The sequence below is a fragment of the Salvelinus sp. IW2-2015 genome, unplaced genomic scaffold (genome assembly GCF_002910315.2).
Source record: "Salvelinus sp. IW2-2015 unplaced genomic scaffold, ASM291031v2 Un_scaffold1204, whole genome shotgun sequence".
Classification (NCBI taxonomy): domain Eukaryota; kingdom Metazoa; phylum Chordata; class Actinopteri; order Salmoniformes; family Salmonidae; genus Salvelinus; species Salvelinus sp. IW2-2015.
Window position 1 is genome coordinate 230,838 of NW_019942777.1, and position 23,732 is coordinate 254,569.

The following is a 23,732-nucleotide window of genomic DNA, read 5'->3' on the forward strand; positions in this document are numbered from 1 at the left end:
ACTCATAATATTCCTCCCTTTCCGGAGAGACGTCCTCCTGTATCCTGTCCAAGCATTAGACAAATATTTACAGTATGGGATAGACTACAGCTGGTGATGAGATCACGGTGTAAACATTGGTCCAAACAGTTGCAACTAAAAACAACAGTTTCTATTGGATAAATTCAGGTAGGTCCCTCCCCGTTCTGTTCCTTCTGTTTAAGAAACGTTTTGCAGAGGAATCTGCATAATGAATACACATCGGAGGGCTGCTGGTCTGGTTGAGTCTATTCTCTCCTCTGTACCAGGACAAGATCACATCTCTTCACAACACAAACCACTGAACAGCTGAAGATTTAGAGGAATGAACCATTTGTTGAGATGGAGAAGGCTTACCAGACTGACGTTCATGCTGCTAAATTTTGTCATTAATGGTATGTTTCTTTTGTTTTAACTGATTTGCTGCACTAACAAACATTTTATGTGGGAGATGATAGATAAGTAGCCTAAATTTTTATTACATTTTCAATGTTTTAATTAGTAACATTGGTCAAATTAAAAAATAAATAATATTTTAAACAGTGCAACATTTACACTGTGTGTAGCCTATCGCTAAGACTCATAATATTCCTCCCTTTCCGGAGAGACGTCCTCCTGTATCCTGTCCAAGCATTAGACAAATATTTACAGTATGGGATAGATACAGACAGAGACTAGTTTCTAAAAACAGAGCTCTTTAATGGAAAGAAAGAGTTGTAGGATATAAAAGGTTGTGATCTGTACACCAACTACAGAGTATGCCAATACTTTATTGATTCATAGACTAATTTAGATGAGAGATTAATAATATTTTGGAAACAACAGGCTGATAACCTTTTATAGTTCTCTGAGACTGAGACTGTAGTTTGTCATTTGACACTAATTTGTGTTCTATTAGAATTTTGGCCAAATGACAGATGTCACATGTTCACTGTGTTTAGGCTCACAATGTCTGCCCATTGATGTTTGAAAAGACTAATGCCTATGGATGGGATAATAAAGCATGCACCTTTATGGTGTTGTGACTTGGGAATTCTGTCAACCATGATGAATCATTGAAGGACAATGGACATGGCTTCATCCCAAAATGATGAAATTCTTTCATGGATATCATTATCTATCTAAAAGTCATCAGGTAAAATTTACATTAAAACTCAGTGGCATTTAAGCTACTTTCGAGTGGGACATTAAACAGGAAATGTTTCTGGTTTCTGTCATTATGTGGTCAGTGGCTGTCTGTCACATAGATGGATGGAAGAGCGAGAGGCAGGTAGTTGGAACAGGCATTGTACTTTTTTTTACAAAAGTCATGGTCTGGTCACTGGTCAGCCCACCACAAATGTGATGTTCCTCTGGTCATAGCGTGGGACAAAAAAGCTGTGTTTTTAAGGGTGTAAGTGTCTCGCTTGAAGTCTTAAAACTGAGAAAGAAGACGTTCAAGAGCAATAAAAGCTACTCCACATGACTAAAACTATGTGGTCAGCAGTGGTGTAAAGTAATTAATACTTTAAAGTACTACTGTATCCAAGATGGCGTAGCAGTGCAGATATGGTTTGTCGTCCTCTTGTTTACTTTTTTGTATTTTTTGTATATATTTCAATTTATTTTCAATCTCTTTTCCATTTTAAAATTAAATATACCTACCGGTAACCCTCCTCACCCAATGTGTATTTTTTTTGAACTTATAGCCAGAACCTCCATCAGAGGCTAGCCATCAGAAGCTAACCAGCTAATTAGCTACTAGCTATTTAGTCATTGTTAGCCACTGCTAGCGGCCTTTATCTTCTACACAGACACCAGCCGTTTTTTTAGCCTGGATAATAGTTGCCAGCCTGCCAGTATCGGACTGTTTTCTCCACTACAACGCCAAATTCCTGCCGTAAACCCTGGACCATTACTCCTCATCATCACAGCTAGCTAGCTGCCACTGAGTGACCCAGCCCCGAAGCTAGCCCTGAGCCAGGCCCACGTCCCGGCCTACTCTGTGATCACTCGGCTACTCAGCCAATGCCTCCCGGACTCTACCCCAACACGGCTAGAATCCACTACTCCACCGAATCCTTGCCGTAAGCTCTGGACCTTTGCATCGGATCATCGCTGCTAGCTAGCTGCTACCGAGTGGCTATAGTGGCTAACGCCCCTGCCCCGAAACTAGCACCAGTTAGCCGTGAGCCAGGCGCATCTCCCGGCAAGCAAACAAAATTACTACAACTACAATACCTCTTTCGCCATCTGGCCCGGACCCTTTGTTGACACGGCGACCCCGCCATACCACCACGACTGGTCCGCCGACGTAACTCCATCCGCTGTGCCCTCAACCGGCCTTTGCCGGACGTCGGAGCAGACGCTTCTGCTCTACTCCGGTCTGCTAACTTTAAATGCCGTGTCTCCCACGTGCTAGCGTAGCAACGACTACCCCGCGGCTTCCCTGTTCCATCTATTGCTATTCACTGGACCCTATGATCACTTGGCTACATAGCTGATGCCTGCTCGACTGTTCATTAATCACAGTATTCCATTTTGTTTATTTTTTGTTTATCTGTCGGCCCCAGCCTCGAACTCAGGCCCTGTGTGTAGTTAAAACTTCTTATGGCTGCAATCCCTTTAACGGGATTGATATGACAACAGCCAGTGAAAGTGCAGGGCGCCAAATTCAAACAACAGAAATCTCATAATAAAAATTCCTCAAACATACATGTATCTTATACCATTTTAAAGGTAATCTTGTTGTTAATCCCACCAAAGTGTCCGATTTCAAATAGGCTTTACAGCCGATTTCCCACCGCCTGTTTGGATTTCTTCTCAGGTTTTTGCCTGCCATATGAGTGAGAGTGTTTTCTATCCAATACTAATAATAATATGCATATATTAGCAACTATGACATAGGACCAGGCTGTTTACTCTGGGCACCTCTGTGCACCTTTCATCCAAGCTACTCAATACTGCCCCTTTAGCCATAAGAAGTTAACTTCTTGAGAATACAGGGGGTGCTATTTTCCCATTAGCATAATTTGCTCTACAGATTAAACTGCCTCTTATTCAATTATTGCTCTTACTATATGCATATAAATAATACCATTGGAAAGAAAACAATCTCTAGTTTCTAAAACCGTTTCAATTTTGTCTCTGAGTGATACAGAAGTCATTTGACAGCACTTTCCATGACCAAGAAGAAAAAAGCAAGATGTGTATGCCAGCTTCAACGCTCTGCCTATATATGGTCGTGCCCCCTATGACCCGAAACACACCTCATTGGCCTTCCTCTGGGTGTCAAGAGGACGTCAGAGGAAAAATATCTTGTTTATCTGGGACTGACGTGAAATGAGAGCTAATTCTTTGGCGTGACRGACAACTTCCGGTTGTCTAAATCYTGCGACTTGTAGCTGCGATTGTCTTCTGTTGTGCGGCCATTATGGATGAAAACTATCTCCGTCTCGGAGTTTGTTTGATACATGTGACCAGATCATCGTAATGTATGTTTTTTCAATATAGTTTAATCAGATTATTTGAATTTTTTCGGGAGTTTTGTGGTGTTCCGTTGTCTGAWTTTATTTACGTTTGAGAGATCCGTGCCACTCGACCAGTACCTGTGCTAAATGGAGTGGGAAAGGAACAATTCTGAACGGAACCAACGACTCATCTTGACAAAGGACACTTTGATCAACATTCTGATGAAAGATCAGCCATAGTAAGACCCAATTTACGATGTTATATCATATCTGTTGTGCATGTGAACTGGCCGTGGGCGCCTAGCCGAATCTGGGAGTAAAAAAATCGTGTCCTTTGCTAACGTGGTTAGCTAATAGATTTACATATTGTGTCTTCCCTGTAAAACATTTTAAAAATCTGAAATGGTGGCTTTATTCACAAGACCTGTATCTTTCATCTGGTGTCTTGGACTTGTGATTTAATGATATTTAGATGCTACAAGTTACTTGTGACGCTATGCTAGCTATGCTACTCAGTGGGGGGGGGGGGGGGGGGTGCTACCGGATCAGGGTTGGTGACTCGTGAGAAGTTAACCCAGGACCTGCATGTCCCCAGGCACTCTCATTTGTTGACTTCTGTAACCAAAAAAACCTTGGTTTCATGCATGTTAACTTCAGAAGCCTCCTCCCTAAGTTTGTTTTACTCACTGCTTTAGCACACTCCGCCAACCCTGATGTCCTTGCCGTGTCTGAATCCTGGCTTAGGAAGGCCACCAAAAATTCTGAGATTTCCATACCCAACTACGACATTTTCCGTCAAGATAGAACTGCCGAAGGGGGAGGAGTTACAATCTACTACAGAGATAGCCTGCAAAGTTCTGTCATACTTTCCAGGTCTATGCCCAAACAGTGCGATATTCTAAGTTTAAAAATTAATCTCTCCAGAAATAAGTCTCTCACTGTTGCCGCCTGTTATAGACCCCCATCAGCTCCCAGCTGTGCCCTGGAGACCATATGTGAATTGAATAACCCCCATCTATCTTCAGAGTTCGTTCTGTTAGGTGACCTAAACTGGGATATGCTTAACTTCTTTGGGGTAGGGGGCAGTATTTTATGATGCAAGGGACCGGTAGGCCTGATGTGTGGGACCGGTACAGGTGGCACCGGGCTGATGACACGCACCTCAGGGCGAGTGCGGGGAAGAGGCACAGGACGTACTGGACTGTGGAGGCGCACTGGAAACCTGATGCGTGGGACCAGTACAGTTTGCACCGGGCTGATGACACGCGACTCAGGGCGAGTGCGGGGAAGAGGCACAGGACGTACTGGACTGTGGATGCGCACTGGAGATCTGGAGCGTAGAGCTGGCACAATGCGTCCTGGCTGGATGCTCACTTTAGCTCGATAAGTGCAGGGCGCTGGCACAGGACGCACTGGGCTGTGAAGGCGCACTGGCGATACAGTACGTAGAGCCGGCGCAGGATATCCTGGTCCAAAGAGGTGTACTGGAGACCGGGAGCGCTGAGCCGGTACAAACCGTCCTGGCTGGATGCCCATTCTAGCGCGGCAAATGCGGGGAGCTGGAATAGAGCGCACCGGGCTATGAATGCGCACTGGAGACACCGTGCGCATCACTGCATAACACGGTGCCTGACCAGTCACACGCTCCCCACGGTAAGCACGGGGAGTTGGCTCAGGTCTAAACCCTACCTCCTCCAATCTCCCCGTGTGCCCCCAAGTTTTTTTTTGGGGGGGGAGACTGCCTCTCGGGTTTCCGTGCTAGCCGTGTCCCCTCGTATCGTCGCCGTTCATCTTTCGCTGCCTTATTTCCTCCTTCGGATGGCGATACTCCCCAGCCCTTGTCCAGGGTCCTGCTCCATCCAGGATTTCCTCCCAGGTCCAGTCCTCCTGACCACGCTGCTTGGTCCGTTGGTGGTGGGATCTTCTGTCACGTTCGTCATAAAGATGAGACCAAGGCGCAGCATGAGTAGAGTTCCACATAATTTTAATCAACTGAAACTCACCTAACAAAACAACAAACAACCAAACGAACAAAACGTGAAGCTACAGGTGTGCACTCAGGCAACTCAATGTAGACAAGATCCCACAACACAAACGAGGAAAATGGCTTCCTAAATATGATCCCCAATAAGAGACAACGATAAACAGCTGTCTCTGATTGGGCACCATATCAGGCCAACATAGACATACAAAACTCCTAGACATACAACACCCCTAGACATACAAAACTAGCGTACCCACCCTAGTCACACCCTGACCTAACCAAAATATATAGAAAAACAGAGATGTCTAAGGTCAGGGCGTGACACCAATAGCTACAGTACATACAGATTGGCATAGCTAGCACCATCCATGAAGTTTGATTCTGCAGGTAGCTAAAGATAACCAACTAGGTTCAATGTTAGCTAGCTAGCTAACATATGGCTATAACGAGCAATGCAAATGGTTTTCTGAGATAGTAATAATATTACTACACAGATCATGCATCCACGTAACGTTAGCTAGCGAGCCAGCAAGCTAATATTTGCTTGCTAGCTAACAGTACACGTGACTTTCTGAGAAAATTAGAAATTTATAACCTGTTGAGGACAGAGGGCGCTGTTTTCACTTTGGGGGAAAATCGTGCCCAATTTAAACGGCCTCGTACTCAATTCTTGCTCGTACAATATGCATATTATTATTACTATTGGATAGAAAACACTCTCTAGTTTCTAAAACCGTTTGAATTATATCTGTGAGTAAAACAGAACTCATTTGGCACAAACTTCCTGACCAGGAAGGGGAAAGTCTGAAAACGATGCTCTGTTCTAGGGCCTGCCTATAAATGGGCATGATACGTATTAGTATACATGCACGTCATACACCTTCCCCTAGATGTCAAGAGGCAGTGAGAGAAGAAATGGGGTGTTTATCTTGGTCTGAGGTGGAATAAATCCTCTTGGAATGACGTGTCACCCATTTCCTGTTTTCTGGAAAGCGCGAGGTTGGACCTGGAATTGCCTTCTGAAAAGCTGTCGTTATAGGCGACTACTATCTCCGGCTTTGATTTTATTTGATACATGTGACAATATCATCGTAAAGTATGTTTTTTCAATATAGTTTTATTAGATTATTGAAAWWTTTTCGGGACGTTAGGRGTGTTGCGTTGTCTGTGTTTGTTGACGATGGAGAGCTTCGCGCCACTTGGCTAGTGTGCTTGCTAATTCAAGAGGGAAAAAGGACATTCTAAATCCAAACAACGATTGTTCTTGACAAAGGWCCTCTTGTACAACATTCTGATGGAAGCTCATCAAAAGTAGGACCCATTTTATGATGCTATTTCATATATCTGTCGAACTGTGTACTATTAGTTTTGCGCCCAGGTTTTGGGCACTGTCTCGCCATAACGTAAGCCTTATGTCGTAATGAAGTTATTTTTAGAATTCTAATACTGCGATTGCATTAAGTACTAGTGTATCTATCATTTCCTATACAACATGTATTTTTTAGTCATGTTTATAAATAGTTATTTGGTCAGAATATGTGAGAGTCAGAAAAATATCCGGACGTTCTGGGAAAAAGATGCTAAGTTTTCAGAATGTATAACCACGGATATCAGCTCTAAATATGCACATTTTCGAACAAAACATAAGTGTATGTATAACCTGATGTTATAGGACTGTCATCTGATGAAGCTTATCAAGGTTAGTGAAAATTAATATATTTTGAATGTTTATTCGCTATCGCTAACGTGCCTATTGCTATCGCTAACGTGCCTTGATGAATGAATGCGGTAGTGTGGTAGGCTATTGTATAAGCTAATATAATGCTATATTGTGTTTTCGCTGTAAAACACTTAAAAAATCTGAAATATTGGCTGGATTCACAAGATGCTTGTCTTTCATTTGCTGTACACGATGCATTTTTCAGAAATGTTTTATGATGAGTATTTAGGTATTCCACGTTGGTCTCTATAATTACTCTGGCTGCTTCGGTGCTATTTCTGACGGTAGCTGTGATGGTAACTGCAATGTAAAACTGATTTATAGCTCAAATATGCAACTTTTTGGAACAAAACATAGATTTATTGTGTAACATGTTATAAGACTGTCATCTGATGAAGTTGTTTCTTGGTTAGTTTGGTTGGTTCTTGGTTAGTTAGGTTGGCTTTGTGCATGCTACCTGTGCTGTGAAAAATGTCTGTCCTTTTTTGTATTTGGTGGTGAGCTAACATAAATATACGTGCTGTTTTCGCTGTAAAACATTAAAAAAATCGGACATGTTGACTGGATTCACAAGATGTGTAACTTTCATTTGCTGTATTGGACTTGTTAATGTGTGAAAGTTAAATATTTCAAAAAAAATATTTTTTGAATTTCGCGCTCTGCCTTTTCAGTGGAATGTGGGAGGAGTTCCGCTAGCGGAACCCCGGGGCCAGACAGGTTAACCTCTTATGGCTGCAAGGTGAATATTGAAAAAACTGGAAAATATGTGCACATTTTCAAACGGCCTCCTAAGAAACTTTTTATTTTACAATATGCATATATTTACTACTGTTGGATAGATAACAGTCTATAGTTTCTAAAAAGGTTTGAATTATTTCTCTAAGTCGAACGAAAATATTTTACAGCCATTTTCCCAGCCGAATGAGTTTTCCAAAATGCGATGTGTGTCTTTAAGACCTTGTCTATAAAAGGTCATTAGACTTGGGACCGTAGAAACACGTCACACTCCTTCATCAGGGTGTAATGCGGAAGTGAGAATTGAAAGCAGTCGAATATCTCGTCCATGGACTGAATAACACACCTTCTTGTGAGACCTGCGCAGTTAAAAAAAAAATCCGGGCGCGAAGCATAATTTGGTCTCGGCTACTGGAAGAAGGTCGATAACGGTGAATATGATCTCTGACTTCGATATTATTTGATACATGTCACAAAATCATCCTAAAGTATGTTTTTTCAATATACTTTAATTATATTATTGCAATTTATTCTGGACTTTAGATGTGATGAGACGGAAAGAATTTTTTGAAGAAAGACAGATAGCGCCGCAATGTATTGTGCTTGCTAACCAAAGAGGGAAATAGTTCGTTCTGGAACCAACTAAAGACTCTACTGGACATTGGACCCCGTTACAACATTCTGATGGAATATCAACAAAGATAAGGACCAATTGGGATGCTTTTTTCATATATCTGTCGAACGTTGTATGCTAACTTTGCTAGGCTAGCGCTTGACTTATGCTAGTGTTGTCTTATGCTAGCTTATGTTGTTAGCTAATATAACGATATATTGTGTTTTCGCCGTAAAACACTTCAAAAATCGGAAATATTGGCTTTATTCACACGATATCTGTCTTTCATTAGCTATCCACCATATGTTTTTCTGAAATGTTTTATGAGGTGAATTAGTAGTCGACGTTGGTGTATGTATTTTCTCTGGCTACTCCCGTCTGGATTCAGACTTAGCTATGGTAGCATTTATGGTAGCATCCAATGTAAAACTGATTTATAGCTAAAATATGCACTTTTTATGAACAAAACATAGATTTATTGTGTAACATGTTATATGACTGTCATCTGGAGGTATTTCTTTCGGTTCTTTAGGTTGGTTTTAGTTTATTTCGGTTGGTTTGTGCATGCTACTTGAATCATAATTCCATAATCATAATCATAATTCCACTTTTGTATTTGGTGGTGAGCTAACATAAATATATGTGGTGTTTTCTCTGTAAAACATTTAAAAAATCGGACATGTTGGCTGGATTGACAAGATGTTTATCTTTCAAATGCTGTATTGGACTTGTTAATGTGTGAAAGTTAAATATTTTAAAAAAATAGATTTTGAATTTCGCGCCCTGCACTTGCAGTGGCTGTTGTCATATTAATCCCGACGTCGGGATTGCAGCCTGTAAAGGTTAAGAACAAATTCTTATTTTCAATGACAGCCTAAGAACAGTGCCTTAACTGCCTTGTTCAGGGGCAGAACAACAGCTTTTTATTTTGTTAGCTCAGGGATTTGATCTTGCAACCTTTCAGTTACTAGTCCAAATCTCTAACCATATCTAGCAATATCGTGGATTCAGAGCTATATTTCTAATAGAACTCAAGACCGTTTTCTTTCATGGACATTTTTCTAATGTCAAACATGTAAAGTGTGGTGTACTGCAGGGTAGCTCTCTAGGACCTCTACTATTTTGTATGCTTACCAATGACCTGCCTTTGGCATTAACCTTTCTCGCCCCGGGGTTCCGCTAGCGGAACACCCACAACATTCCGCTGCGCGCAAAATTCAAAAATATTTTTTAGAAATATTTAACTTCCACACATTAACAAGTCCAATACAGCAAATGAAAGATAAACATCTTGTGAATCCAGCCAACATGTCCGATTTTTAAAAATGTTTTACAGCAAAAACACAATATATATTTATGTTAGCTCACCACAATAGCCAAACACACAACGCCATTTATTCACCGCTAAACATAGCTTTCACAAAACCCACAAATAGAGATAAAATTAATCACTAACCTTTGAACAACTTCATCAGATGACAGTCTTATAACATCATGTTATACATTACACTTATGTTTTGTTCAAAAATGTGCATATTTATAGGTATAAATCGTAGTTTTACATTGCAGCCACCGTCACAAATAGCACCAAAACAGCCAGAATAATTACAGAGAGCAACGTGAAATATATAAATACTCATCATAAAACATTTATGAAAAATACATGTTGTACAGCAAATGAAAGATAAACATCTTGTGATTCCAGCCAATATTTCAGATTTTTTAAGTGTTTTACTAACCTTAGAACAACTTCATCAGATGACAGTCTTATAACATCATGTTATACAATACATTTATGTTTTGTTCGAAAATGTGTATATTTATAGCTACAAATCCTGGTTTTACATTGTGAATATGGCGCCGTAATGCACCAAATTATCCGGCTACAATATTCAAGGTAAATTCAATCTAATTAAATCTAAACTTGAGTGACTCCCCTGGTGTCGTGAAGTCCTCCATTTTTTTGTGCAAATGTTTTCACCCCGGACTGTAGGTCCAGGTTGCGAGCCCGGCTGTTTTCTTTACTGAGTATTGCCACACCAGACAGTCTTTCCTGAGAAATTGTGCATTATTAGTCTTGAATGATGCATGCCAAGATATACCAGAGATAAAGGGCTGTTGATATTGCAACCACAACTCAAATTCCGGTTCACGAGGATGAACAAAATCGTAAACAGCTTTTTTTGTTCAAGCTCTCAAGAACTGTTGTTGCCTGGTAGAGATGATGATCTGTTTGCATCTTCTAACTCATTGGCTGTCCAGTATCCAGACGACCTGTCCCCAGGACAGCAATTAAGGAGAATGGGGGGGCTCAATTAAAGATGTCACAGAAGTTTGAAGCATAATTACCTTCTGCCCAGTTTCCCTGTTGTTGCTACGACAATCAAGCTGTAACTGTTGCTTCTGCAGAGAGATCATTTCTAAACTAAAACTCAAAACTACCTACACTCAAAAAAAATGCTGGGTTGTTTTCTTTGTCACGAACCGGCTCAAAGCCTGTAACAAAAAGGGAGACAACGTGTAGCTAAGGAATAACAAAAATATATTTAATAACTGAAGTAACCTATATACAATAAACAATGGTGTATGTAGCCAGTAGTGTAAGTGAGTGGTTGCGGGCATATATGATAATGAGGGGTGTTGAAAGGTGCCAAAGTAAACAAAACAAATAAAACAGCCACAACCAAAATCCAACAGTGTGTCTGCATGGAGAGAGTCTCCTCAATGAATGGGGAAAAGGTGTGTTTATCCCGGGACACACCCGGGCCCAGGTGTGTCTCATTTCGCTGACGACCTTCCCGGCTCCGCCCACCGACATCCTAATAAGGAAAACAAGAGCAAAGAGAAAGAATTCGGCAGACAGAATGGGAGGGTTGTCACATCTTTCAAAATTGAAAGGTTGGGTTGTTAAAATGAATGCTGGGTTAATTCTCCCACCAAATCAAAGTTATCCAGCAAGCTCTTGAATGAGGATTATTGCAGCTGTAGCAAGTTTACCAGACAGTGCAGCCTGCTCATAGTGGAATTACTTTGACGGATACATGGGCTAGGCGTTGTGGCTGACCAAAAACTGAGTAAAAAGCTAGCTAACATTGCTAATTATCCATTCAGGTTAAATAGACCTAGGTAACAAAATTACATATCTCAGTCATTGACAATATTAGATAATGTTGGCAACACCAACATTAGTTAGCTAGTTAACTACTTAGCTCACATGTTCTAACTTATCTGGCTAGCTAGCTAACAATCACTTTTTCTGTATTGTGTATTGTGGTAGAATTTTTTTGTTGTTGTTGTTTTGGCTGGCTAGTTATGTCAGTGCCTGTAGAATGCTTGTCTTCTGTAAGCCTAACGTTAACACTACTGCATTGTTTCATGTCAGTTAGTTAGTTAGCTAAAACATTTGGTTTCTCATCCAGTTTAGCTAGCTAGATTTTACTAAGCTAAACCTATTCCCTGTCTCTGAGTTCATGTAACATGAGTGCAGCTAGTTGGCAAGCTTATAGCTCGTGCTTTTATGGTGGTTCAGTTACTGTATTTTGAATTTTTTTGCCTTTGCCTTTTTTGCCTTTTCCAATGTAATGCATGGCAAGATGTGTAACAATGTTTAGGTAACCTTAGTAACATTAGCTAATTGTCAAGGTTAATGTTTCTATTTTACTCTGAGTACATTTTAAATTAGCTACTTTGGATTCTTACTTTAGTATTTTGTTTTTTTACACAAGTAGTTTTACTTTTACTTGAGTCAAATTTAATTGAAGTAACAGTACTTCTACTTGAGTAGGATACTCTTCCCACCCCTGCTGTAAACCATGCACAATGTGGATGGACTCAACTCAGTGCAGATTAACATCCTTCACAAAGGCCTGTGCAAGAGTGTGATGAGTGTCTTGATTATTGTTCAACATTTTATAATCCTATTCTAAAATTCCCAGGTTGGAACCAATATGGCTGAATATTTCCGCCAAGCAACCAAAATAACAAGATACCTAACCCTTTGTTCTGACTCTGGGGACAATCACCTCTACTTCCTGGAATTCATCATGAATGAGCAGGGTCTGGAGCAGAAGACATTATGTTTTGTTGTTTTACATAAATTCATGTTGAAAATGAACTGTTGGGGGAGTAGAGCGTAAAGTGGTTACTTTTCTTCAGCCCCATTACTCAGTTTTAATTGGTAGGGTCGCTGTGATTTTGTTTAGTGTGGGTTGTGCTTCTAAAGTTGTTTATTTGTTGGTTATATTTTGCATGACTTCATTTTGTAGCTAAAATGTATATCTTAAACATTTTGTATTTTGTCTACAATTTGTCATGATTGGCCATATGACATGTGTAGTAAGGTTTAACAGATTTTTATTGTTCGAAATATTTGTGAATTAACAGGTTCTGTAATAGAAAAGGTAGAACAAAATAATCGTGCAATAATGTAAGAACTAACCCACTGCTGGGTCAAATGCATGAATAACAATAACCCAGCAAAACATTAAAGTAACTCATTGCAGGGTCAAAATAACTGAATTTTGGGGTTAAATCAAGTAACCCAAAGTGTTGGGTAATTCAAGTAACCCAACAAGTGCGGGGTAAAATAACCCAGTGCTTGTTGGGTAATTCAAGTAACCCAACAAGTGCTGGGTTAAAATAACCCAGTGCTGGGTATGTACTATAGTGACCCACCAAAGCATTTTTTTTAAGTGTATGAAGCATTAGGCTTTCGGTCTGATATGCGCTTTTGAACACCCAAGTAAGCAGTAGCTTAAAGTAATTCAGTAAAAATACTTTAAAGTACTACTTTAGTAGTTTTTGGGGAATCTGTACTATACTTTACTATTTATATTCCATACATTTTCCTTGACACCCAAAAGTGCTCATTACATTTTGAGAGCTTAGAAGGACAAACATTTTCAAATTAATGCACTTATCAAGAGAACATCCCTACTGCTTCTGATCTGGTGGACTCGCTAAACACAAATGCTTAGTTTGTAAAGATATCTGAGTGTTGGAGTGTGCCCCTGGCTATCCGTCAATAAAAACACAAAATGGTGCCATCTGTTTGCTTAAAATAAGTATTTTATATATTTGTATTTATTTAACCTTTATTTAACTAGGCAAGTCAGTTAAGAACAAATTCCTATTTACAATGACGGCCTACACCAGCCAAGCCCGGACACGCTGGGCCAATTGTGCACCGCCCTACGTGACTCCCAATCACGGTAGTTTGCCATACAGCCTGGAATCGAACCAGGGTGTCTGTAGTGACTCCTCAAGCACTGAGATGCTGTGCCTTAGACCGCTTCGGGACTCGGGAGCCCATGTTTATACATTTACTTTTGATACTTATGTATATTTTAGCAATTACATTTACTTTTGATACTTAAGTGTATTTAAAACCAAATACTTTTAGACTTTTACTCAAGTATTTTACTGGGTGACTTTCACTTTAGTAATTTTCTATTAAGGTATCTTTACTTTTACTCAAGTATGATATTGGGTACTTTTTCAACCACCGTGAGTAAGCTCCAGTCATTGTACTGTCACCATCATAGCCTTGACCATGGCATTTGTTCACTGATATCCCCTTATACTTTTAATAAGTTTAGTTTTTGCTTTTTCTGTCACATTCCTGAAGCCCAAGAAACAAACGCTACATATGGAAATTAAAACGTTTTATGAATTACTTTTTGAAAGGTTACTGTCAAAATGATTTACATAAAACATTTAAATAGACATCGATGACAGGCGCATGGGCCCTCAGAGCTCGTAACCCCCCCCGCAGCCTTGCCGGTGTAGATGTGGCTGCAACCGGACTAGATTGTGAACGACTCTTGGCGGAATGCATTGCGTGATGTTCATTGTGTGTTATTCTAGATCCTTGGGACATTCCATACCCTTAACTCTAATCCCTAGCCTTAACCCAAAGGTGCCAAACTCAATCCACAGAGAATCGAGTGGCTGCGGGTTTTCGCTCCACCCTTGTACTTAATTGATGAATTAAGGTCACTAATTAGTAAGGAAGTTACCACACCTGGTTGCCTTGGGCTTAATTGAAAGGAAAATCACAAAACCTGCAGACACTAGGCCCTCCATGGAATGAGTTTGACACCCCTGCCTTAACCCATACCTTAACCATTTTAAATGTCAACTTCATTTGGATAGGGACGTCCCAAGAACTATGTATAGCACGGACCGTTGCTTGATGTCCGTGAGAGCGATACACACAATATCGTTCACAAACTGAAGCCTCCCCCAAACGATTAACTCTTAAATTCAATGTTCAAAAGTTCAATCTCATCCCGGACAAATGTAGCATTTTATCTAATTAGCAACATTTCAACTACTTACTACTTTTTAGCTAGTTTGCAACTACTTAGCATGCTAGCTAACCCTTCCCATAACCCTAACCTCAAAACCCTTTTAGTTAACCCTAACTTTAACCCTTTAACCTAACTCCTAAACGTAACCCTAACCTTAACCCCTGGCCTAGGCCTAGCTAATGTTAGCCAGCTAGCTAACCCTAACCCTAACAAGTAATCTAACAATTCCGCAACAACTAACTAATACACACAAATCTATAGGGGTGAATGAGAATATGTACATATAAGTATATGGATGAGCAATGGCCGAGCGGCATAGGCAAGGTGCAATATATGGTATAAAATGCAGTATATTCATGTAAACAGTATTAAAGTGGCATTACTTAGAGTGGCATTGTATAAAGTGACTAGTGATCCATTTATTAAAGTGGACAGTTATTGGTTCTCAATGTAGGCAGCAGACTCTCTGAGCTAGTGATTGCTGTTTAGCAGTCTGATGGCCTTGAGATAAAAGCTATTTTTCAGTCTCTCGGTCCCAGCTTTGATGCACCTGTACTGACCTCACCTTCTGGATGGTAGCGGTGTGAACAGGCAGTGGCTCAGGGGGTTGATGTCCTTGATGATCTTTTTGGCCTTCAGGTGCTGTAGGTGTCATGGAGGGCAGGTAGTTTGCCACCGGTGATGCGTTGTGCAGACCGCACCATCCTCTGGAGAGCCTTGCGGTTGAGGGTGGTGCAGTTGCCAAACCAGGCGGTGATTCAGCCCAACAAGATGCTCTCGATTGTGCATCTGTAAAAGTTTGTCAGGGTTTAGGGTGACAAGCCAAATTTCTTCAGCCTCCTGAGGTTGAAGAGGAGCTGTTGCACCTTCTTCACCACACTGTCTGTGAGTGGACCATTTCAGTTTGTGTATGATGTGTACGCCAAGGAACTTAAAACGTTCCACCTTCTCCACTGCTGTCAATTCAATGTGGATAGGGGGGTGCTCCCTCTGCTGTTTCCTAAAGTCCAGGATCATCTCCCTTGTTTTGATGACGTTGAATGAGAGGTTATTTTCCTGACACAACACTCACCTCCTCCCTGTAGGCTGTCTCGTTGTTGTTGGTAATCAAGCCCACTACTGTTGTCATCCGCAAACTTGATGATTTAGTTGGAGGCGTGCATGGCCACGCGGTCGTGGGTGAACAAGGAGTACAGGAGGGGGCTGAGCCGCACTCTTATGGGGCCCCAGTGTTGAGGGTCAGCAAAGTGGAGCAAAGTGTTGTTTCCTACCTTCACTACCTGGGGGTGGCCCGTCAGAAAGTCCAGGACCCAATTGCACAGGGCAGGGTTGAGACCCAGGGGCTCCAGCTTGATGATGAGCTTGGAGGGTACTCTAGTGTTGAATGCTGAGCTGTAGTTAATGAACAGCATTCTTATATGGGTATTCGTTTTGTCCAGATGGGATAGGGCAGTGTGCAGTGTGATGGCGATTGCGTCGTCTGTGGACCTGGAGCAGGACTCTAACTCGGGATCTTATAAGAAATCCCGCTATGCCCTCCGACGAACCATCAAACAGGCAAATCATCAAAACAAGACTATGATCTCATTGTACTACACCAGCTCTGACGCTTGTCGGATGTGGCAGGGCTTGCAAACCATTACAGAGTACAAAGGGAAGCACAGCCGAGAGCTGCCCAGTGACATGAGCCTACCAGATGAACTAAACTAGTTCTATGATCGCTTCGAGGCAAATAACACTGAAACATGCATGAGAGTACCAGCTGTTCCGCTCTCTCCGCAGCCGATGTGAGTAAGACCTTTTAACAGGTTTACATTCACAAGGCCGCAGGGTCAGACGGATTACCAGGACGTGTACTGTGAGCATGCTCTTACCAACTGGCAAGTGTCTTCACTGACATTTTCAACCTCTCCCTGTCCGAGTCTGTAATACCAACATGTTTTAAGCAGACCACTATAGTGCCTGTGCCCAAGAACACAAAGGTAACCTGCCTAAATGACCACCGACCTGTAGCACTCACGTCTGTAGCCAAGAAGTGCTTTGAAAGGCTGGTCATGGCTCACATCAACACCATCATCCCAGAAACCCTAAACCCACTCCAATTTGCATACCGCCCCAACAGATCCACAAAGGATTCAATCTCTACTGCACTCCACACTGCCCTTTTCCACCTGGACAAAAGGAACACCTATGTGAGAATGCTATTCATTGACTAAAGCTCAGCATTCAACACCATAGTGCCCTCAAACTCATCGATAAGCTAAGGACCCTGGAACTAAACACCTCCCTCTGCAACTGGACTTCCTGACGGGACTCACCCAGGTGGTAAGGGTAGGGAACAACACATTCGCCACACTGATCCTCAAAACAGGGCCCCCTCCGGGGGGCGTGCTCAGTCCCCTCTTGTAGTCCCTGTTTACTCATGAATCCACATTAAGGCATGACTCCAACACCATCATTCAATTTGACACAACAGTGGTAGGCCTGATCACCGACAGCCTATAGGGAAGAGGTCAGAGACCTGGCCGTGTGGTGCCAGGACAACAACCTCTCCCTCAAAGTGATCAAGACAAAGGAGATGATTGTGGACTACAGGAAAAAGAGGACCGAGCATGCCCACATTCTCATCGATGGGGCTGCAGTGGAGCAGGTTGAGAGCTTCAAGTTCTTTGGTGTCCAAATCACCACTCCTGAACATCTAATTAAATGGTTACCCAGACTATTTGCATTGTCCCCCCTCCCTCTCCCCCTCTTTACACCACTGCTACTCTCTGTTGTTATCATCTATGCATAGTCACTTTAATAACTCTACCTACCTGCACGTACTACCTCAACTAACCAGTGCCCCCGCACATTCACTTTGTATCAATACCCCCCTGTATATAGTCTCGCTATTGTTATTTTACTGCTGCTCTTAAATTATTTGTTACATTTATCTCTGATTCTTATCCTTATTTTTTGAAACTGCATTGTTGGTTAGGGGCTCGTAAGTAAGCATTTCACTGTAAGGTCTACACCTGTTGTATTCGGCGCATGTGACTACTACGATTTGATTAGATTTGTTGTTTTGGCAAACTGAAGTGGGTCCAGGGTGGCCGGTAAGGTGGAGATGATATGATCCTTGACTATTCTCTAAAAGCACTTCATGATGACAGAAGTGAGTGCTACAAGACGGTAGTCATTTAGTTCAGTTATTTTTTCCTTCTTGGGTACAGGAACAATGGTAGCTATCTTGAGGCATGTGGGGACAACAGACTGGGATAGGGACCGATTGAATATGTCCGTAAACACACCAGCCAGGTGGTCTGCGCATGCTCTAAGGACACGGCTAGGGATGCCGTCTGGGCCAGCAGCCTTGCAAGGGTTGACACGTTTAAATGTTTTACTCACGTCAGGCACGGAGAAGGAGAGAGGGGGGCTCAGTCCTTGTTAGAGGGCCGCAATGGTGGCACTGTATTATCATCAAAGCAGGCGAAGAAGGTGTTAAGTTTGTCTGGAAGCGTGACTTCGGTGTCCGTGACTGGCTGGTTTCCTTTTTGTAGTCGGTGATTTCCTGTAGACCCTGCCACATACGTCTCATGTCTGAGCCATTGAATTGCGACTCCACCTTGTCCCTGTACCGGCATTTCGCTTGTTTGATTGCCTTGCGAAGGGAATAACTACACTATTTATATTCAGTCATATTCCCAGACCTCTTTCCATGGTTAAATGCGGTGGATCACGCTTTCAGTTTTGATCGAATACCGCCATCCATCCACGGTTTCTGGTTAGGGTAGGTTTTAATAGTCACAGTGAGTACGACATCACCAATGCACTTCTTTATAAACACATTCACCGAGTCAGCATATAGGTCGATGTTGTTCTCTGAGGCTGACCGGAACATATTCCAGTCCGCGTGATCAAAACAATATTGAAGCTTGGCTTCCAATTTGTCGGACCAGCGTTGAATGGTTCTCACACTGGTACATCCATTTTGCGTTTCTGCCTATAAGACCTCAGAGCTTTGGATCATTTCTGTTCTGTTATTATATATATTAATATTACATTTTGGGGTTGTTTCGACATACAATTGTCTCATGGTCTTGTTTCTACACATTTTAAGATGTTTGCTTGCCTTGCGCAGGGATGCATGCCAAGAATTTGGACGTTCAGTGAAAATGAGAAGATCCACCTTGATTCCTTTGTATTTTTGTTGCATAAAGTCTGCACTTAGGATCTCTGTGTGCCCTTTTAAAACCTTTGCTTCACTGGCAATACCAATACCTGCATTTGGATTGCAAGGTTGCTGAGTTTGGGGCTTTTAAATGTATCCATCTTAGTTTATTACAGCTGGATACAGTATGTGTTACAGCTGGTTTGCACTTGGAAAGTTGCAGCTATATGTTGTTGAATGTAAACAAAGCCGACCTCGAATAGTTTTCTCTTGCTTGTGTAAGTTTAGGTACTAGTTTTCCTGTCCTTTGTCCTGTCCTTTGTCCTTTTTGATTGTCCTTTTTGTTATTTGTTAGCTAGCTAGGTGTTTTAGCTAACAGTAGGTAGCCAGTAGCTAGAAACTCTTAGCAACTTGTAAACAACTGTTAGCTTGTTAGCTATCCAGTTGAGTTATCTGGATAAAAGTTGTCTTTTGATGTTGTATTAGTCCTTCTTTATCTTTCTCTCACTTGTTTTTCTGAAATGTACTCTTCCTTGAAATCATTTGAAATATGATATCTAATAGTAGATATTAGGAGCTCATCATTTTTCCAGCTGCTCTTGGAACTGATTTTTTTAAATTATCTGTCATTTTCCATTGAGAAATATATTTCCCTACAAAAATCCTTGCAGTTGTGCAGTTGCACATGCTGTTTTATTATATGGCTACTGCAATAGCTGCGTCCAAAATAACACAGTTACAGTCACTTTTGTACCTGCAGGGTTAATGTTAGATTATACTGTACAATTCAGTAATTGTGTAGTACAGGGGTAGACAACCCTGTTCCTGGAGTGTCGCAGGTACTACAGGATTTTGTTCCAACTAGGCACCACACCTGACCAATTGAGCTTATCGATCAGTTCAGTTATTGCCTAAATTCAACACACCTGTCCTTCCAGGTCTGTTAGATGAAAAACATAAATTGCCTGCGTCCCTCCAGGACCGTGGTTGCCCACCCCTGGTGTAGTGGTTATGTCCTAACTCTGGTTATTTTGCAGTTATACTGCAATTGCTGCATTCAAAATAACCAGTATACAGCAAATACTGTAACTGCAGTTTCACAATTCAAATGAATTACAAGTTGACGGCAAAGCCAATGCTTTGTTGTTAATCATCAGTTTTACTGTTACAGTAGCCAGCTGCAGAAATAGCCCCTCAACTGTTGCACACATTTTATTTTGACTGTTTTTCTTATATCAAGTCGCTGTCTGAGTGTTGTCCTTTGTTACAATCCATATAGCGATGCTGAGAAGTATGTTTATCCTAAATGAACAAGACTTTGGTATGTGAGTATGTGTTGGTGAGACATAAACGCAGAAAGATATTAGGCTTATTCCGAATGCATACATAATATCAAATCAAATTTATTCATAAAGCCCTTCTTACATCAGCTGATATATCAAAGTGCTGTACAGAAACCCAGCCTAAAACCCCAAACAGCAAGCAATGCAGGTGTAGAAGCATGGCGGCTAGGAAAAACTCCCTAGAATGGCCAAAACCTAGGAAGAAACCTAGAGAGGAACCAGGCTATGAGGGGTGGCCAGTCCTCTTCTGGCTGTGCCGGAGTATGTACGCTGTGTCTGGCTGTGTCTGGAGTATGTACGCTGGAGGCTAGCTTCCTTGTGCTGAAGAACATGCAACATTAGGGAGGCTATCACCACAATGTTCAATGTCTCATCACCAATTTGCTTAGAGAATGTGAAAACAATGTTGTATAAAAGTACTGTAGTTACACTCCTAGGCCTTACCCACCCATGCAAAATAGCCTTCCTTTTCCCAGTGCAATTTCACTTTTACTTTTAGAAATCCAAAGACCCCTAATCAGGTCTACATTGATCCGACAACTGTAAGAATTATATGAGTCACGGATAGACCTTAAGCATTACTGAGAACTATTCTGTTCGCTGCAGTGAAAAGTAGTCATTGCGGTGGAAACTTATTTCACCACATACAGTAGGCCTGTGTGTGAGATGGGACTCCTGTACACAGGGAAGACTGTGTGGGGCTGCTTCTCAGTGTGGTCAAACCACCTGCGTGACAGAAAAAGTCGGACCACACGATGTGACAGACTGATGGGAAAGGAAACGACTCTGTGTTCACAAGCAGAGACACAGTCACACATTCAGATAGACAATGTATACCGTTTGCTATTGGAGGACAAATACATTACGTTCGTAGGGTGTGCATGAGTTCTCTTCTATTCACTTGTAGAACTAATACTGAAAAGTTGCTCTTGTACAATCCCAATAATATACTGTTGGGCCTATGAGCCAAAAAACAGATTATTAAAATAATGACCTGGGTAACCTAATGCCTAATTGAGCCCACCTGCCGCATACATTAAGCCTATGCCTCCTCAGAGGATGTGACACTGAAGCATTTGTTCTACCTTACTCAACACCTAAAACCATAGCCGTGGGAAGTAGGGGTACTGAGGGTGCTGCAGCACCCCCTGAAAAATCAGAAGTAGTGCACTGGGCATTTAATCGTCCTGTATTAGCAGACCAATATAGCCATCTGTAGTGCGGGCAAAAAAAACATCCACCCTCTGTCAATGAAAAAAATAGCAGCACCCCCACCCCCAAACTACTTCCTGCAGCTGGGCCTGAAATCTACACATTTTTTGCAGTTAGGAATTTTTTATTTAGGAAAAAAAAGGAAATACTTTAAAGTACTACTTAATTCGTTTTTGGGGAGTATCTGTACTCTACCATTTATATTTTTGACAACTTTTACATTTACTCCACTACATTCATAAAGAAAATAATGTACTTTTTACTCCATACATTTTCCATGACACCCAAAAGTACTCATTACATTTTGAATACTTAGCAGGACAAAAAAAAGTCAAATGCACGCACTTATCAAGAGAACATGCCTAGTCATCCATACTGCCTGTAATCTGGCAGACTCATTAACCACAAATGCTTAGTTTGTAAATTATGTGTGAGTGTTGGAGTGTGCCCCTGGCTATCCGTAAATAAAAAATATTTAAAGAAAATGTATAATGCGCTCTGGTTTGTTTGATATAAGGATTTTGAAATGATTCATACTTTTACTTTTGATACTTAAGTATATTTTAGCATTTACATTTACTTTTGATACTTCAGTAGATTTAAAACCAAACACTTTTACTCAAGTTTATTTTACTGGGTGACTCATTTTTATTTTTTATTAAGGTATCTTTACTTTTATTCAAGTATGACAATTGGATACTTTTCCACCTCTGATTATTGATATACATTACATTTGAGTAATTTAGCAGACACTTTCTACAGGCTACAGCTGCTTATAATCAGAATATTTTTGCAGTGTCCATATGTACAGAATACCTGCCTCTTTCCTACTGCTAGTAGGACAACCATCATGTCCCTGATCTATTTTTCTGCGTTCTCAACACAAAACCTTGTTTCAACAAATAACACATAGGCTAATGCCTACAATAGTTCTCTATCATGCTGAAATTGTAACGGCCGTCGTCGGAAGAAGGTGAAGAACAAAACGCAGCGTGGTAAGTGTTCGTCATGTTTAATCGAAACTGAACACTAAAAGGCAAAGTGACAACCGAAACAGCTCCGTCAGGTGTAACACACACTAAACAGAAATCAACCACCCACAAACACAGGTGGGAACAGGCTACCTAAGTATGATTCTCAATCAGAGACAACGATAGACAGCTGTCTCTGAGAACCATACCAGGCCAAACACATAGAATTATAAAACAAGGACAACATAGAACACCAGACATAGAATGCTCACCCAAACTCACGCCCTGACCAATCAAAATAGAGACATTAAAAGGATCTCTACGGTCAGGGTGTTACAGAAATGTTCCTCTGACCCTGAAATTCAAAGGATTCGATCTAGGCTATATAAGAGGCTGTAGTGGAAAGTTATGTTACTTGGTAATGAAATATCTCTGTAAAGTCATGTGCTTTTTCAGTGATATCCTTGACTTTTATTTTGGGGAAAAAACAACAGTCAATTGGGGAAGAACTTCCCTCACTCAGAGAATGCATTTCCATGTCAACTTAATTTCGGACAAAATATTCAACTACTAGTCTTAACAATTATTTCCTGCCCCCAACCATCACATTAGGCCTGTGAATAACTAAGAAGGACTGTGACGACTACAATGCAGACGTGCAGAAAACATTAACGAATGATTGAATGTCATTGTCATCTTCAGTGCAGTCTGACATCAGATCACAATATCATATGGATGCAGTTACTGACATGTTCAACACTTTTCCGGGTATTGTGAGATTCAGTGTGTGACTGCAGTCATTGTGTTAACATTTAGTCTCTCTCTTTCCACAGTACTCTGTGCTTCCCAGCAAACAGTCCAGTCTGAGATTCAGTGGGTGAAAGGCATCGTGGGACAGTCTTTCTCTTTTCCAGAGAGGGTGATCAAGACTGGCAATTTACTTTATGGAGACCTTGGCACTATTGCAAATGTGTACCCTGGTAAAGAAGGCAAAATCACCCTTGAGAAGAGATTTGACAACCGCCTCCACTTGAACAATGTTACAAGATACTTCACTCTGTCAGACCTTCAGATTGACGATGCTGGGGTTTATAGTGTGGAGAATACATATGAAGGGAAAAATACAAAAACATTTGAGCTCACTGTATACAGTAAGTGTTTGTGTGTGTGTGTGTGCTGTATATTACGAACACATTTAATATAGGTTCCAATTTCAATTTATT

The 23,732-nt window shown here is 41.2% G+C and overlaps 1 protein-coding gene across 4 annotated transcripts in view; it reads left to right on the plus strand.

Annotated features, from left to right (window-relative positions):
- The first annotated feature begins 215 nt into the window (after positions 1-215).
- The window catches only part of LOC112070032 (SLAM family member 5), a 28,208-nt gene continuing 4,691 nt past the window's right edge, over positions 216-23,732 (plus strand). For all 4 annotated transcript variants that reach the window (XM_070438817.1, XM_024137432.2, XM_024137431.2 and 1 more), the window contains exons 1-2: positions 216-413; positions 23,343-23,660. In XM_070438817.1, coding sequence (XP_070294918.1) covers positions 344-413; positions 23,343-23,660 — 388 coding nt within the window. In that variant the 5' untranslated portion in view covers positions 216-343. The remainder of the gene's footprint in view (positions 414-23,342; positions 23,661-23,732) is intronic.